We start from the raw sequence: 17,758 nt of genomic DNA, 5'->3' as shown, positions 1-17,758 counted from the left end.
CAGTATTCAAATTGTAGAAACTATATCTCTTCTTCGTCTTTTTTCCTATCAACTACACGAAATCATGTCAAAAATCCCAATAATGCTGAAATCGAATGGTAATTGGGATAACTATGGCAGATTTAGAGATTTTGAAGTTGATGCCATTGTGGTAGATGATAATGCAAACTACGGAATTCTCAGTTCTACAATTGCAGAACAATTATCGATTGATACATCGGATAAAATTATAGAAATCAAATACATTGTGAACGAGAATTGTCCTCCAATGGAGATTAGGAATGATATGGGGGTTCGTGCTTACATGGAAACCAAAAAGGAGAATAAAAACTTAGGTTCGTATCCTTTATGTATAAGCGTAAGAGATTTCAATATGGAATTGGCAATCAACAATGAAAGCACCAGTGCAGGTATGTTTGATTCGACATTGCAGAGAGTTATGGTGTTACTATGTTATCTACAATATTACTACAATTACCTACAATTAAACTACAAAGCTCACATAGTACTGAAAAGGATAAAGCAATGTTGCTTTCAAAATTATCTACATAGAAACTACATTTATGAATTTATTGTTTGCAGGTTCGTCTGGATCCCTAAACTTACTTGAATTTCCATCCTCACCAGCTATAGAGGAATATCAAAGTGAAATAATAACTGAATCTACGCAAACATATATTGAAGAAGGACAAGTTTATCAGGACAAGCAAACAGTAGCTGCTGCAATGAAGAATTATTCAGTGATGCACAAGTTCCAGTTCAGAGTAAAAAGATCCAGTCATAGAAGGTATGTAGTTATTTGTGGATAATATATCAGCAAAATCAGTGTATGATTGAAGATAGGTGGGTTTTATAAATTGTAGTTAAATTGTAGTCAATTTGTAGTTAATTGTAGTTTTTTCATAAATTTGTGTAAATATTGTATTTCTTTTGTAGCTACTGGCTTATATGTGTTGGAAAGCTGTAAATGGCATTTCAAGGCAACGCCAATTAATGATTCGGCAATGTTCAAGATAAGAAGTTTCAGTCGTCAACACACATGCTGCCTAATGGACGAAACATTCATACAGCGCAAACGTACTGCAGCAGTACTTGGTAGCATGGTCGTTCCAAAGTATTGTGATCCTAAGACTGTTTACACACCAAAGGACATACAAACTGACATGTTATCCGAACATGGACTGAACCTAAGCTACATGCAAGCATGGAGAGCAAAGGAAAAAGCTTTACAGTTTTTGAGAGGGAATCCGTGTGACTCCTACAACAAATTACCCAAATATTTTTATATTCTTGAGAAGAATTATCCTGGTTCTGTTGTTAAATTGAAGAAGGCAGCAGATGATTGCTTCTTATACGCATTTGTTGCTCTTTGTACATCAATAAATGGTTGGCAACATTGTAGGCCGGTAGTAGTGGTTGATGGGACATTCTTAAAGTCAGCCTACAGGGGGATTATGCTGACAGCAAGCACCATGGATGCAGCAGGTAAATAATGGAATAATTTTGTACTTATTTGTAGACAGTCTTTAAAATGCAGTTAAATTGTAGTTATGTTGTAGTTATTTTGTAGTTATATAAAAGAATGTAGTTAGCATGTCTATATTTCTCAATATATATTGTAGTTGTTATTTAATCATATTTTATGTCTTAAAAATGTAGGTACTATTTTTCCCTTGGCATATGCTGTGGTTGATTCTGAAAACGACGCGTCTTGGAAGTGGTTCTTTGAGCAATTCAAGGAGGCATATGGTGAAAGACCTTCAATGTGTGTTGTTTCAGATAGGCATGAGAGTATACTGAAGGCAACATCAGTTGTCTATCCGGGATTGGCACACTACTCTTGCATGTGGCATATATGGACAAATATAAGGTCAAAATTCAAGAAGGGACATCTACAATTACATGAATTGTACTTTGCTACAGCACGGTCATACACTATGGATGAATTTAATGAAAGGATGTTGAAGATTGAAGAGGTAGACCTGCGTGTAAAGTCTTACCTATATGATATTGGCTATCATAGATGGTCAAGAGTACATGCAACGGTAAATAGAACTTTTACTATGACGTCAAACATTGCCGAGTCATTGAATGCTGTAACAAAAGATGCAAGAGAGCTTCCAATATTTGATCTATTTGAGTATATGAGGACTCTTCTTGAACGTTGGACAAAAAAAAAGTTATCGAAGGCAAAGGGTACTTTCACATACCTTGGTCACAAATACAACAAAGAATTGGAAGACAACAGTACATTATCTCAGAAACTAAGGGTAAGATATTTTTTTTGGTGCAGTAGAATCAAAAAAGTACTAGCTGCAGTTTTTCCAGATTGTAGTTAAACTGTAGTCAAATTATCGGTAATAATAGTTTGTAGATGAGTTGTAATATATTTGTTGCTGATTTGTAGGTAAATTGTTGATAATCCATTTTAATGATTGATGTATTATTATTTCTGTTTGGTCTTCAATTGTAGGTGAGGGCTTCAACAGATCATATACATACTGTGTTAGATGGTGTGAAGCGGTACATTGTGTGTCTAGAAAACAAGAAATGTAGCTGTGGACAATTCCAACTTGATGAACTTCCATGTGCGCATGCTTTGGCAGCATTAAGGCATAGGAATGAAACATACGAAAACTATTGCTCTCCGTATTACACAAGGAAGAGCCTTCTGCTTACCTATGAAATGCCAGTAAATCCTCTTCCTGATGAAGGCAAATGGGAAGTGCCACAACATATTTTGGATGAGGTAGTAAAGCCACCGGCGGGAGATAAAAGGCAGCCAGGGAGACCTCACAAGGAAAGATATAAAACATTTGATGAAATAAAGTCAAAGAAATACAAGGTGTCATGTGGTAATTGTGGAGGTGAAGGGCATAACAAAAGAACTTGCAAGAATGCGCCGAAAAAGAAATGAATATCATGTAGTTAGAATAGTTATTCAAAATAAATGTTAGTGAGCTCAAATTATCGGATTTTCTTGTCTAATTGTTTAAGTTTTTGAAGATGAATAAGAAGTATAAACATCAATTTGTGTATCTGCACTATTTATGTTTTTATGTATTCTGTCAAGCATCTAAAGTTGTCTTTTTTTTATAGAATAGTTAAACTTTAATATTTACTGTATACAAAAAAACTGATATTAATAAAGAATGCATTCAACGTAAATTGTATCCAGATTGTAGTGAATATGTAGTTTAACTGTGTTAGAACTGTAGTCCTGTTATTCATATGTAGAGGAGTTGTAGTTAAAATGTAGTTTGACGTAGTTTAAATGTAGATAAATTGAATTTTTTTTATAAACCTTGTTGTTAAAAAATGGCTAAATTATTTATATGATTCCTGTATTTATTTTATCTTTCTGCTGTGTAACAAATGACAGTTATATACAGATATTACTTGGCACTTGAAGGTATTTATAAAAATAACTTGAAGATTAAAGTCAAATTGTAAGACAAAGTTGTTGCTGTAAAAATGTAATCAGAGTACTAGAGTATAATGTAATCAACAAAAAGTGTTGTAGAAAACCAAAATGACATATTTCCTACATTGTTTTCCAATTCAACTACCAAATTTCACAGACCAAACTAGGAACACAATAGTCTATTTCTTCTTTCGTTGCACTCTAGTCCTCTCGTTTTTTGCCGGAGCACCCTTCCTCCTTGCTAGCCTGCCAGTAACCTCACTCTCACTGATTGACCCATCTTCTTGCTTCTTTGTTGCATAGTCCCACAGTAGAGCTCCATAGCGTCTACGGTGTTGGTCAATATCAGAAAGATCTTCCTTTGGGATTGCCAAATCTCCAAGGCTAACATACTCCGCAAATGCAGCCACAAATACACCACAATCGCTGCATAAGATGAGAATTTTTCATTATATAACAAATGATTAAAATAAAAAAATTAAACATATAGAAAGGGAGATTATTTTTTTACACTGAGCCTTCCTTTTGTTGTGGAATCTCAGCAACCATCCATTGTATGTCGAGAGGGTCCGTAACTGGTTTTTCGATGTATGCCTTTGTGCTCTTGAAGTTAATGTCTTTACGTTTACCATAGAAACCAGTGCATGATAAATACAGAGGGATAATGATTGAAAACTTGTCAACCAATGTCTCTACTGTTTTATGACGGTTTGCTCTCACCATGGAATCATAAACATAAAGTTGTCTGTCCTTTATGTCAAAAACTAGCAACAACCAATGGAAGTTCTCTACAAGGTTCACAGGCATGAGCACATAGTCAACAAGATCCCAGGCAACATTAGCAAGAATTCTGTACCCAAGAATATATTCTCCAACATCATCCTCGGGTTTAACAACCGAATACCTTTGTTCCGGTGGAGAACTTATGAACTTGTCATAGATTCTTTCAATCTTTGTCTTGAACAAGCAATCCGTGGTTGTGAACCTAGTATTATTGTTGGGGCCATATTTGCCTCTTTTTCGCAGATAATACATAATAACATCAATGTGCTGCCAAAATAGAATAAACATATACAATAAGGTACGGTGTAACCACACTTGTCTACAAGACAGCTACAGATTAACTACAATTTGAATTTATTAAAAACTCTAACAGATTGCTGCAAATTAGCTACACTATAACTACAGAAATATAACAGTTAGTCCAAGTTCCTCACAAAATGTAATTTAATTGTAGTTTGTATGAACCATAGTGAACAAGTACTATATGTACAATTGACCCATCAGACTACAAAACAACTACACATTAACTATATTTATGCACTGTCTACATTTATTCACTATACAGAGGAACAAATGAAACATACCACCTAACTTAAGCTCCCAAAAATCAGCAAGTTCAACCTACAGTTAATATTAATAGGCACAATCACAAGCTCTACAATATTACTACAAGGTAACTACAGTTGTGGTACACGGAGATTCCAAGTCAGTCAAAAGTACCAAAATTCCAGTTTGTACATACAATCATCATCACATATGATACATAAGGTCCATAAAAAGCAAAATTTCACAGCTGAGACATAAATATAGTAACATATATATGTTGTCTACAATATTACTACAATTACACATCATAGCTGAAAAATAAACTACAATTACACTACACAGCTGAAGACAAAACAGATATTGTGAATGATTATGTTCTTTATACTTACTGTGTTATTGATGACTTGTCCGGGGTGAGCAAGGTCATAAAACCAGTCCTTCTTATCAATCTTTTCACAACCAAAATCCAACCAAGGCTTGATTTGGTTATCCTTCTTGGAAAAGTAATATTTCCTCCTGTAATAACAAAAAAAAGATGATCAAATACAAAAAATTTACAAAATGAATTACAATTTTAAAGTATAAAAATGGTGAACAGACAGTGTAAAATGAAGCATTCATACCTCCTAGATACTTTATCACTACGAATGTATAACCAGTTGGTGAACCTTTCTGTCAATTCAGGATCTACATTTTCACCTATGACACTTGTGAAGGGGTGCTTGAGGTAAAAAAATTTAGGTCCAACAGATGTGCTGCCTCCAGAACTATACAAAGATGTGAAAGGTGATCGTGCATGTTTTCCCGGTTGCCTTGTTCTACCGGGATGAACAGGGGTTGATTCATCTCGTATGGGCTCGCCATACATGACCAACTGTGATAAGTTTTCTGGCAGCTCAAAGTCATCCAATGTCAAACCTTTGTTTTCAATGCCTTCAGGAACAACTTTTTTATCAATGCCTTCAGGAACAACTTCAGTCACAGTCACACCGTGAATTGGCGACTGTGGAACTTCACCTTCTGTAGATAAGTGTAGATCTATGTAGATATGAACAATATTATGGAGTTATAGAGAATATAGAGAATATATTACCTGCTTGTTGTGGCTCAGCCACTTCATCAATTACTGGTTCTTCCTCAATATTTCCTTGTAGATGTTCTGGTGAAACATCAGCTTGAATGAATAATTGGGAATGAGAATTGTAGATATATGTAGGAATATGTAGTTAAGGTGTAAATTATTAAAATTTTGCATAAAAATCTTATTGTAATGAAGGAATGGTTCTGTACCTGCTTTATATGCCTCAGCTGCTTCTTGGAAGTCAGGATATAAGTCAACATGTGGTTGAAAATGTTCTAGAGAAATTGTAGTTGCAACACATAGTAAAAAAATGATTAGTATAATTTAATAATGCTGTCTTGAAATTTGTAGATATGTATGCAGGAATTTTGTAGATACCTGTATTGCTTGTGCTTCCATGCAGTTGATCACCAGCATTGAACTGGAATTGCTGGTTGTTATCTCCTTGATGTTGGTAATTATTTTTTGTTGAACTACCAGCAAACTACAATTTTGGGGAATATTTGAGACTACTTTATTCATATGTCTTAATTAGTCTTAGTACAAAATTATATGTAAATTCTTACCTTTGACTCATCCAAATCAAACCTCTTGTTTATCACATTCATAACACCCTTCAAAGATTGATCTATGAACTCTCGAAGGCTTGAGAGTTCCTCAAAAACATCCTTCCTATAGGCATCTAACTTTACATCAACCTAAAAATTAAATATATAATTAGTTGGTAATCTTATTCTAACTGCTACAGTTACACTACAATTCAACAAACTATAATTGTTATAGATTTATACCACAAATTAACTACAATGTATAACATACTATAATTGTTATGTAATGAAGTCAAAATGTAGCAAATTATGTCAATATATTGTAGTTATTCATAATACCTGCACAATCCCCTTTTCCAACTTCATGAGCTTGCTACTGACAGATTCAATGTCCTCTTGACAATCTGTATATTTGGGTTCAAATGATGGAGAAGCAGCAGTTGGAACATGTGATGGTTGAGCACCATGTTCATCTTCATATTGAATCTTGTCTGGCAGATTAAGCACTCCAAGCTCTTCTCCAGATTCAATCATGTTTGTGAACTGAATGATGAAAATAACAGTTAATTCAAGTGACAAAAAAATGTAGATTCAATGTAGTTATTATGAATGTAATTGTAGCATCATACAAAAGTGGAAAAAAATACCTTGATCCACTCAGGCTTGATCATCTTCTCTTCAATTGCAGTTAACCAAATCTGCCCCTTTGTAGCTGACCATCTTAAAATGCGAGGTATAGATTCAGAACATCTCGTAGCAAGCTCGGTGCTGACGGACGAGCAACACTCATATAGCCACACTTGCAAGGCTAATGAGCATCCCCGTATCAGATAAGAATGTACATGGGGATTAAGACGATGTCGGACAGATTCAATAACCTGCTTGAAGGATTTGATACCCCATGGGTATGACTCAAAATTACCAGACTCTATTAGAAAGAACATAAACTTGTCTATGAAAGTCACATTGTCTTTATCAGAAGGACAAACAAAAAATTCCAACATATAAAGAATGCACAACTTCACCGCATCCACATCGTTTGCCCATGCTTTATTAGTCACTACTTTTTTCAAATGCCATTTCTCAACCCTTTCTTTGTTTGGAAAATATGTATTCATTAAAGGGCTAATATAGGTGGAAGTGTAACCATAGTCTGAAAACTTATTCACACAATTAAGACCAGTTATCAACCCAAATTCTCTCAAGGAAAAATTCAATTTTTTACCCTTAAATAGTACTGAAAAATATGAGTCAGTAGACTTTGTCAATTCATACTTCATCAGAAGATGAAGTGTTTGGTTTTGCATACAGATTTTGGGGAGACCTAATAAGTAACCAAAACAAGTTTTTCTGAAAACCCTTAAAGCATTCAGAGAGAGTAAAGCTTGTATCTGGCTAGGTATGCTAGGATCACACAAACTGTGGAATCTAAGCACACCATAATCAACATTTTGTTGTGCAAAGTAAGGTCCATTCTGTAGAAAATATAAAATTAATGAACATTAGTAGTTTGCATAAAAAGGAAACAGTAATCTACATATAACTACATGACAAATACAAAATATAACTAGAAGAAGAATAGCCTACCCACACCTATAACTACAAAACAATAACAGAAGAACAATGCACGTGTAAACATTATCTACAGAATGTAACAGTTACTTCAAGTATGTCACATAAATGTAGATTAACTGTAGTTAGAATGAATTTAAATATATGAGCTATACAGGCTACAATAAAAAATAACATATCTACAATTTAACCATCAGACTACACATCAACTGCAAACTAACTACATTTATACACTGTCTAAGAATCACAGTTCCAATTAAACTACAAAATTGAGACAAAGAATCTACAGGATGTAACAGTTACTTCAAGTATGTCACATAAATGTAGATTAACTGTAGTTAGAATGAAGTTAAATATATGAGCTATACAGGCTGCAATAAAAATAACATATCTACAATTTAACCATCAGACTACACATCAACTACAAACTAACTACATTTATACACTGTCTAAGAGTCACAGTTCCAATTAGACTACAAAATTGAGACAAAGAATCTACAAAATTAGGACAACACCACATTTTACCAAAATACACTTGAACAATCAAAGAAGAACAATGCACTTGTAAACATTATCTACAGAATGTAACAGTTACTTCAATTAACTCACAACATGTAGATAAATTGTATTTAGAATGAAGTTAAATGTAGCAGCAATACAGGTTGCAATGAAAAATACCATCTCTACAATTTAACGATCAGACTACAAATCAACTACAAACTAACTACAGTATACACTGTCTAATAATCACAGTTCCATTAAACCTACAAAATTGTGAAAAATAATCTACAAAATTAGGACAATACCACATTTGGCCAAAAAACACTTGAACACTAAATTAACACTTGAACAACAGATTTTTACAACCAAAATCAAACTACAAAACAGTGAGGAAACATAAATAGTGTTTACCTTTATTGAAATTTTTTCCTTAACCAATTTTGGTACTTTTTTTGAGGGTTTCTTCTTCTTTGGTTTTGATGAAGAAGGAGAGACCTTGTGTTTTTTCACAGATTGAACTTTGGGAGAATCATCTACAAAATCGTCATCTACACTCAACTCTTTCCCCTTGCGTTTCAGTTGATTGTCGACTAGTTTATCAACTCCACCAACATCAACATCGTGCAAATGCTTGCTTCTCATTTCCGCACGAATTTGTCTAGGAGATGAAATACCAGTAGTTTGTTCACTTGCATGCGTCGTTTGTGGGTTTTTTGGTGGTGATTTTGGTGTTAAAACACCCAAATCAAAGGTTGGAATATCAGCTAATATAGCTTTTGATGATTTTTTTGGGGAGTGTTGGTTTTTTTCATGATTTAGGAGTTGAAGACAAAGATGGAAGTGAATTCAAATCGTGGGGGATACTATCAACTGAAGGTAATTAAGTGGAGAAGAAAGTGATGGTAATTGTGGGTGAGAAGAGATTGTACGAGAATGGAGGAAAAACTGAAGGTAAATCGTGGGGGTGGGGAACTGAAGGTAAATCGTAGGGGGTGTGGGGGGGTGGGAGGAGAGAGGGGCGGGTAAACCAAATAACGTGAAGATACAGTCCTATAATTATGCCTAATAAAAATGAACCCTTAATTATATCCCTAATTTGAATTATGGTATAGAAATGGTAATTTGGTATGCTTAAATGTAATAAACACAAACCTTAAACATTGAGGGTAATAAGTTTTGATATATGGTATAGATAGGTAAAAATCCCTTATTAAATTATAAATAATCACTGAATTGCTCCCGACAAATATAAGGTTTGAACCAAAGTTACTGTTCACTGAACCTGTAACCGAAACACTTACTCCGCCCTAGTAGGTAATTATAGGTAAACCTCTTGAATCTTGATAGACATTAATGTGTAATCTGATAAAAGTGGTAACTAACGTGCTACAAGTTATAGTGTAAAGAATATTTACATATATCACCTAATAAATTGTGCTGAAAATATGTTCATTTGCGGGTCAATTTGAATAAATGTCAGAAATAGAAGAAAAATATATTTTTGATTTGATTTATTAGATATAATCAGGAACAAGAAAACTGCTTCTTCAGTATGGTATGTAATCAAACAAGTGGTTCTGAATTGGATGAGCTGGGTTAGGACCCAGTGACCCACTATTTAGCCTCAATTGAAAACACTTATAGTCCTTATTGCAACCTTGTTTGTTAGCCCTTAACTGCATTAGTTGTACTTAACCATTAGAGATGATAGTTTGCAAAAGTGTGTTGCAAAGCAATGTATCCAAACAAGGGTTTGAAGAGCATTGGGGTCTTGTGGGGCGGGGGAGGCAGTGAAGTCATCAGGTCACCAACTTCCTTGACTCTGGCACTGGGATACATGAGAGAGTTGCAGAGACCTATATTTTTGGTAAACAGTCGCCCGGGTCTGGCCACTGCCCTTATGAGGCATCCCTTCTTTCGAAGTTATGGGGCTATTTTGTCGAGTTACTTAGAGAGAGTTGTCTCGCGCCCTTAAATATTCTCTACCTACCAACCTGTGTCGGTCTTGGGTACAGCTACCCTCTTACACAAAGTTGTTCGAACTTTTCATGGGAGTATGGCATGGGTTACTTCAATGTCGTAGTGTCTGGTATTCGAACATTGGCTCGAGACATTTTCTCTACCCCTTCTTCTCCCTGTTTAGCTCTTCTTTTAAGGGGTTATTGTGTAACAAGTGCATAATGTCCACCGAAATGCCCATGGGTTTTATCATCAACTTGATTAATTAATTTCAAATATAAAGATTTTCTATTATAACGGGTTATTCAAAAGGATTCCCCGCCCTTTCATCAAGTATTCTGCTTTTTCCTGGATATTCGAGTTAAAATATGACAAGATTTGAATCCATGACATTTTGTACCCAAAACAAATGTGTTACCAAGCTAAGCCACATCCCTTCAATTGCTCCACAATGTAATTATAGAGAATTCTTGTCTTGTTTTCCACATGGTTATTTACTCCGCCCTTTTCAAATATGATTTCAATATTATGTATAGCCGTACCTAAGGGCATATGGTTAAAGTAGAAAAGTGTTATGGCTCTCAGTTGCTTGTGGAGGTAGTAACAAACATACATTTCATCAATAAACTCTTAGTACAAGATACCTAATTGAAAGAGAACCACAAACCACTACATGGGGAAACAGAGAAAAATAAAAGCAGACAAGTGTCCATTAGAAGGTCTATTTTTTGTACTTTTGGTTGGACTGCCTACTTTGGATATTTAAGATTGATAGTTCATCAACCAATGTTCTAGATTGACCACAACTTCAAATGGTGTGAGCAATTTTAATGAATTTCCAACAATAAAAGAAAACAAATAAATGTGAACAGCAAATGATGAAAAGGGACGGCATTTTCCAGAACTCCGATTAACTTATCTCATTGAGCCTTTCTCCTAAGGTTGGTTTTGTCATATAATCGTAAACCATCCTTATACCTAAGTGATGTAGAGGCAAATGTGAATAGAGTACAACAACAAAAAACCAAGTGTAATCCCACAATGTGGGGTCTGAGGAGGGTAGTGTGTACGCAGACCTTACCCCTACCTTCAAATGCGGGAGTACGCAGATCAAAATCCGGAAGTGGAGTTGAGATGACAACACCAGTAAGTAAATTACAAAAACCACAAGGATTTAAGTAAAAAAGTAATCAAAGTTTATCAGCTATCACCACAAAGCCTGTAGTGGGGCTTGGGTTTATTGGTTGATGTGACAAGAACTGTATATGTACACAAAAGGAAAAAAAATTCAAACAATGAACAGAAAGTAAAGGTTTATTTGCAATCCACCCTAACTTGATGAATTTGTACATAGGGAAACTATTGAGCTTTCCCACATCTGGGGTTGGAATCTAAAAATGGAAACTAAGATGGTGTTGTAGATGGCTGTGATGGAGATGCTGAAGATTTGCATATAGGACACCAATTCTTGTGCCTCAACCACTGTTGTACACACTCCACATGATAACCATGTTCACATTCCAACCTTCCAATTTCATCTCCAATCATATACTCCTCCTGCAAAACATGTCATTACTTAACTGAGTTCCAACTTTGAATTTTTGATATGCAACATCCTAGATCATGCAGCGGCGGATACACCTTCCTACAACAGGTGTGATCCAACACCGCTTGAAAATAATGCAAAGATAACTTCAATTTTGAACAAGTGAAAAAGCCTTAGAACCTCTAAAAACCCAGACCCGAAACCACATAAAAGTCGAGCAGTGATAATATGTTGCCACCGCAAGTACAACATCCTGTGTACGCTTATAGATGCATGGAACTATGTCTAGAATAGGATAGACTTGCATAACATCTTTAACCAAACGTTGAGAGATTGGAAGTACTAATAGCAGAAGTAAATTTAGTGACATTCACTCAAATTATGTCTCTTATTAGGTCAAAAATATCTCCACTTCATCGTGTCAAGAACAGAGTTTGACAAGGCATAAACCTAGAGAACATTCCCTAATGAAAAATTACCTATCTGAAGAACTAAAACATCTTAGTATGTACAACGTAAAACTAATAATAACTGCACTGCAAATAATTGTGCATAGGAAAAAATACCAAAGTGAAAATGAAAGGAGCTATGAACTTAGAAAGGAAGGTGAAAAGCCTTACAAATGACGAATTAGATTAAAGCATAAAGCATCAGGCACTTGGAATATACAAAATATCACTTGAAATAAGTGAGGAAAACCTGGCAAATAGTGCATTTGATCTCATCTTCATTCCCATCGCTACCAAATTCCCCTATTTCTGAAGGCATAGCCTGATATATGCTTTTCTGGAGGCACTTTGACAATGCCTCCTCTGGTAGAGCTGTGCTAACACTGCCCATCCTCTCCTCAAGAGCTAATAATTCCTGTTAACACGCAAAAAAGATCAAGCTCTATAGGCTGTAGAAGATAGTGGAAACTTAAAATTGTACGAACCAGAAATGTATTCTTTTTGCTCCATATGAAAAGATTAATCAACACCCTTTGAGCTATCATGTGAAGTGTGAGCACAGCCCCATTCCCCTCGCACCCCCACCCACCCCCCACCTCTCCAAAAGAAAGGGCTTTTTTCATTTTTGTCCCATCAGCCGAAAATAATTACGTCCGCTAGCCCAAATATAGAAAACATATATACTGATTATGTATATAATATGTATATTAATACTTAATATACAAAATTTATACATTTGCCAGCTATTTTTTTTTGGGCAGCCATAAATGTAATTATCCCCCAAAAAACTAGACTTTCTGATGAAAATGAGTATTGCTGAACATAGTCAGTAATCATATACTGAAGTAGAAGTACAGACCTCATAGGACATATTGTCTATATCCAGTCTCATGCCTCTATGCTGGTCATAGAAGTTAAGGCCACCAAGAAACAAGTTGGTCTCCAACACAAGTAGTTGCTGCACATGGAAAAAAATAAGAGGTCATCATAAATACAAATAAAGAATTCCCCGGGTGGTCAGAAATACTCAAAGACAGAATACCTCGTATGTTAACTCTTCATCTTGTTCCATTCTCTCAAGTGCCACCAGTACCTGTACAGTAAAGCAGTGACCAAAATGAAATACTGTAACCATCAGGTAAGCCTCGGGAAGAAAACAAAGTTGACCGCAATTCCTTTGAGTAAAATACCTGAGCAACTCCATCCATGTTATATCGCTGCAAGGCGTCACGGTTTATTAATTGGTTGATGCCTAGGTCTGCTGAAGTCCCATGCACCTCAGCTGGGAAATCTTCAACATCATTTCCAGGAAAACTATAAGCACTGGAATCGCTCGAAGAGGCATCTGAGAAAAACTGACTTGATGACTGCAGACTGAGATTTAGAGATTCGGGCTGAGATGATGAATCTCGTATTGAATCCCTTAACCTAGGCACATTCATTGACCTACGAGTCCTAACTGATACAGCACGATTATCCACCCTAACATCGAAGTTTTTACTACCCCTTGAATCAGAAATTGTGATACCACCACGAGTTGGACGAATGACATCTCCTTCTTTTGGTGATGCCCCACTTACTTTCTTCCCTTTAGAGGATGAACTGCTTTCACCTTCTGAGTTCCTTCTTTTTACCATGTCCCTTCTACTAAATCTTGAATCTGTCGTTGAAGAGACATCTGATCCTGAATTGTATTTTAGATTTCTCGGCACATATCCAGCCCCACTAGAAGTTCCCCTTGTCCCTGTGCCAATTGCCTTCGATGATGAAGAAACAGAGGAACCTACTGGACTATTTTGATTGGAATACTTCGGACTAAATAGTCTACGAGGTTTACTGCTTGATGAAGCTCCACTAGAGCCACCTACTTCTGTCAATATAATTTTACTTGATCCAGTATCTCGCATTACTGAATCGAATTGGGGTTGCTGCGCTTTTGATGACTTCATGTGGTCTGAAACATCAGGCTCACCATGTAAACAAGTAGTTTCTGATTGATCATTTCCTACGTGAGAAAAAGATTTCCTGTGGGATTCCTTGAGTGACTTTCTAGCATTAGACGATGTTCTAGATGAACTCCCAACAACGTCTTTTCCATTTGAAGAAGTGAAAGAAGGCTTGAGAGGTCTTGGTTTCTCTGTACTTCTAACTTGCAGGCTCTTCATAGAGTTGAGTCGGCTGCTGCATCCATATCGGGAGCACAACTGAACATTTTCATCCCTGCTGTCGGCTATGTCCCTCAAACCTCTTCTGGGAACGTAAAGCCCATTAACAGCTCTTTTGCTCGAATATTCATCCATAGATTACATACAACCTCCTTATTTCTGTTAAAACCAAATAGCCTAAGGTTAGTATTAATAAGGCCTTAGAATCAAGAATTTAAACACTTGCTTTACCAAATTAAGACAGGACTAGGAAATAATTTTATCAATTAAATACTATAGCAATCTCCAAATTCCAAAAAGAATGATCAACTTCATAGCAACAGAGAAGAAACTTCATTCACTTTCAGGGTGATAAATATATAGAAAACTTCAAATCAAAATAAATTCATGAAGTCATAACCATTCATGGATGACAAAAACTTTCTCCAAGTCCTAATATCAAACTCAGTGAGTCAGTGTTTTCTTCAGAAACTTGTGAATCTTTTAATGGAAAGACCAATAGTAGTATTACTATTAAGACAACAGTAACGAAAGTGGCAATTAGTAATCACATCAATTGCATGTTAATCAACTATCATCTAGCATGCGCCTCGGAGAGCACGAACAAAGGCGTTCAATATTACGAGGATTTGTCATAATTTGACCATTTTTTAGCAGCACTTCTCTTTTTTAGGGACTTGGGACCAACTATGCGAAACTCATGGCAAGTAAACCTAAGTATTAGTAAAATTGCTCATACAACTCTGAATAATACAAATATAGATGATTTGCCCACAAATAATATTATAAAGATGGCTAAGCATTTACTGCAGCTGCCTAAAAGTGAATACCACTTGTTTTTCATCAATTCCTCATAAGATACCGTCAAACCTTTCTATAAGAGCATCGTTTGTTCCGGATATTTTTGAATGTTATAGCGAATTGCTATTATAGAGAATATATAGTATAACAAAACATGACATTTGGTTCCGAAAAAACGTGGCTTTTATAGTGAAGTGCTGTTATAGTATGTTGTTATAGAAAGGTCCGACTGTATTCCAAGAACCATACACATAAAGAACTATCCAGCAATCAGAAAAAAGAACTAACTGAAGAAAATACTTAAAAAGACTTGCTTATCAATTCAAAAATTGAACCTTCTACATAATATTTGAAACAAAGCTATCAAGAAAACCTCACAAAAAAAACATATAAAAAATTTCATCTTTGGCACATAAGTATTAAAAAAGATAGAGAATCCCAATAAAACTGAGCATAACAAGGAAAAATCATGTTAAATTCAAACTTCAACAATGAATAAAAAGACATCGGAGACAGAAACTTGGAGACAAACACATGTCAAGAAACTCATACTGTTCACATATCATCAGTCAGAGACCATTGAAATAACTTTTTTAGTTCACTAAGTATCAAAATACAATGAGAAATTATAAAAACAAAACAAAACAATAACTCCAATAAAATTGAGCATAATAAGAAAAAATAAAACGGAAATATCAACTTTTAAAATGAAAAGATTACGATAAGAACCTATCAAGGAAACCAAACAACATCACACATGTTCAAAAAATCAAAATTTTGATATATCAACAGTCAAAGACTATTGAAAATAGCTTTTCCAATTCTTTAAACTCATACCCATATCAAATATTACAAAAAAAAGTGTATTATAGTTATCATATCATCAGTCAAAGACTATTAAAAATAGCCTTTTAATTTCTGCAAATATCAAAATATTAAGAGAAAGGGAAATTACAACAGAATCCCAATGAAATTGAGCACAAATAACAAATAATAAGAGTGAAAAAATCAAATTTTAAAATGATTTATTACCAGAAGAGCCTATCAAAAATAGCAACTAGAACAAAACCCCGTGTCAAGAAAATCATACTATTGATATATAATCAGTCAAAAGACTACCGAAAATAGCTTTTTAAATTTTATCATTAGTCATCAAAAAAGATTAACACTTTTTTTTCTCTACCTTCTTCTCTTCTTTGTTGTTCTTCGTCTTCTTTACACAAAAGGAAAAGAAAATGTGAAGAAAAGGCCTTTTTAGAGAGAGAAAAGTGTAAATAATGTAGGATCCTAAGCAGGTGGAGAGGGACTAATAAGAGAGAAAAAATGACAGAGAGGAAAATATTCTCAAACGGATAAATATACTGAAATGCCGTCCTACCAATGTATTTAAGAAGAGATATCAGCCGTTGGATTAGAATTTTAATTAGAAAGTCAAAAATAATGGACCACGTTTACTTGTTGTCCCCACTTTACTTAAACAGTACCACGGACTATCAATTCTTTAAAATAAAAAATTAAAAAATTCACTCTTTTTCGAGGGACAAGAAAAAGTAATAAATTCAGTTTTTTCTTATTAAAAAAGTGATAATATGTTCTCTCTTTGAAAAGAAGACCCGAAAAGGGTAAAAATCAATTTTACCAAAGTATAATAAATCACTCTCCTTAATTTTTTTTGTTTTTTTTATTTTTTAATGGTGGAAAAGTTCGTACGATTAGAAACAGAAATATTTGGGACATCCAGTCAAGAACTTCCACCTGTAGAAGATGAGAGTAGCAAAGATGAGGATGTTGAGATGGATGTATGGGTGTACCAGGAGAGATAGGATTAAAAATGAAGCTATCCGAGACAGAGTGGGAGTAGCCTCCGTGAAGGACAAGATGCGGCAGTCGAGGCTGAGATGGTTCGGACATGTTAAAGAGAAGAAGCATTGATGCTCCTGTCAGGAGGTGTGAGAGGTTGACCATGGAGAGTTTGAGAAGAGGTCGAGGTAGGCGTAAGAAGTACTGGAGAGAGGTGATTAGACACGACATGGCGCTGATTCAGCTCACTGAGGATATGACCCTTGATAGGAGGGTGTGGAGGTCGAGGATTAAGGTACAAGGTTAGTAGGTAGTTTATAGTTGTTCACTGATAGTCTTAGTAGCATACATGTCCCTTCATATTCTTAGAGTTCTATTACGTTATGTGGTTGTGTTCGCCTCAAGTTGTATTCCCTGCTGCTATTATTTGGTACTACTTATCCTTTATTCCCCCCCCTCTTTTCTCTTCCTTCCTTACTTTCCACTTCTTCTTCTTGTCTTTCCTGAGCCGAGCGTCTATTAAAAACAACCTCCCTACCTGTATTAGGTAGGGGTAATGTCTGCGTACAGACCACCCTCCTCA

At 35.3% G+C, this 17,758-nt stretch overlaps 3 protein-coding genes across 3 annotated transcripts; 1 reads left to right on the top strand and 2 right to left on the bottom strand.

Moving 5' to 3' along the window:
* The first annotated feature begins 1,049 nt into the window (after window positions 1-1,049).
* Window positions 1,050-2,917, top strand: LOC138882741 (protein FAR1-RELATED SEQUENCE 5-like). The gene is made up of 3 exons (XM_070163370.1): window positions 1,050-1,485; window positions 1,660-2,270; window positions 2,474-2,917. Exons 1-3 carry the CDS (start codon window positions 1,050-1,052, stop codon window positions 2,915-2,917), a joined length of 1,491 nt encoding a protein of 496 aa, XP_070019471.1.
* Window positions 2,918-3,603: 686 nt separating this feature from the next.
* On the bottom strand, window positions 3,604-9,097 carry LOC138868100 (uncharacterized). Its single transcript, XM_070163368.1, has 11 exons — window positions 8,867-9,097; window positions 7,030-7,857; window positions 6,722-6,925; window positions 6,401-6,532; window positions 6,213-6,318; window positions 6,044-6,109; window positions 5,847-5,912; window positions 5,377-5,773; window positions 5,143-5,269; window positions 3,936-4,474; window positions 3,604-3,850 (listed from the first exon to the last, which is right to left on the bottom strand). Exons 1-11 carry the CDS (start codon window positions 9,095-9,097, stop codon window positions 3,604-3,606), a joined length of 2,943 nt encoding a protein of 980 aa, XP_070019469.1.
* Window positions 9,098-11,565: 2,468 nt separating this feature from the next.
* On the bottom strand, window positions 11,566-16,714 carry LOC104220129 (probable E3 ubiquitin-protein ligase RHG1A). The gene is made up of 6 exons (XM_009770945.2): window positions 16,559-16,714; window positions 13,600-14,733; window positions 13,452-13,502; window positions 13,269-13,367; window positions 12,660-12,824; window positions 11,566-11,971 (listed from the first exon to the last, which is right to left on the bottom strand). The coding sequence occupies exons 2-6, from the start codon at window positions 14,707-14,709 to the stop codon at window positions 11,819-11,821; spliced, it is 1,578 nt and encodes a 525-aa protein (XP_009769247.1). The 5' UTR covers window positions 14,710-14,733; window positions 16,559-16,714; the 3' UTR covers window positions 11,566-11,818.
* Between the last annotated feature and the right edge of the window lie 1,044 nt (window positions 16,715-17,758).

The sequence above is a fragment of the Nicotiana sylvestris genome, chromosome 12, assembly GCF_000393655.2.
Source record: "Nicotiana sylvestris chromosome 12, ASM39365v2, whole genome shotgun sequence".
Lineage (NCBI taxonomy): Eukaryota > Viridiplantae > Streptophyta > Magnoliopsida > Solanales > Solanaceae > Nicotiana > Nicotiana sylvestris.
The sequence above is the reverse complement of the archived record's forward strand: the minus strand, read 5'-3'. Positions and strand labels throughout refer to the sequence as shown.

What these genes read in the sequence shown, in the direction of transcription:
- LOC104220129 (XM_009770945.2), bottom strand. Translation starts at nt 14,709, where the DNA reads ATGGATGAATATTCGAGCAAAAGAGCTGTTAATGGGCTTTACGTTCCC. An exon ending in ATGAAGAGTTAACATACGAG is followed by an intron (nt 13,368 to 13,451) that starts GTATTCTGTCTT and finishes TTCCATGTGCAG; the next exon opens with CAACTACTTGTGTTGGAGAC. An exon ending in TAGACAATATGTCCTATGAG is followed by an intron (nt 12,825 to 13,268) that starts GTCTGTACTTCT and finishes GCGTGTTAACAG; the next exon opens with GAATTATTAGCTCTTGAGGA.
- LOC138868100 (XM_070163368.1), bottom strand. Translation starts at nt 9,097, where the DNA reads ATGAGAAGCAAGCATTTGCACGATGTTGATGTTGGTGGAGTTGATAAA. An exon ending in TCAAGCCTGAGTGGATCAAG is followed by an intron (nt 6,926 to 7,029) that starts GTATTTTTTTCC and finishes TTCATCATTCAG; the next exon opens with TTCACAAACATGATTGAATC. An exon ending in AGTGATAAAGTATCTAGGAG is followed by an intron (nt 5,270 to 5,376) that starts GTATGAATGCTT and finishes TTGTTATTACAG; the next exon opens with GAGGAAATATTACTTTTCCA.
- LOC138882741 (XM_070163370.1), top strand. Translation starts at nt 1,050, where the DNA reads ATGGACGAAACATTCATACAGCGCAAACGTACTGCAGCAGTACTTGGT. An exon ending in AAGCACCATGGATGCAGCAG is followed by an intron (nt 1,486 to 1,659) that starts GTAAATAATGGA and finishes TTAAAAATGTAG; the next exon opens with GTACTATTTTTCCCTTGGCA. An exon ending in CATTATCTCAGAAACTAAGG is followed by an intron (nt 2,271 to 2,473) that starts GTAAGATATTTT and finishes CTTCAATTGTAG; the next exon opens with GTGAGGGCTTCAACAGATCA.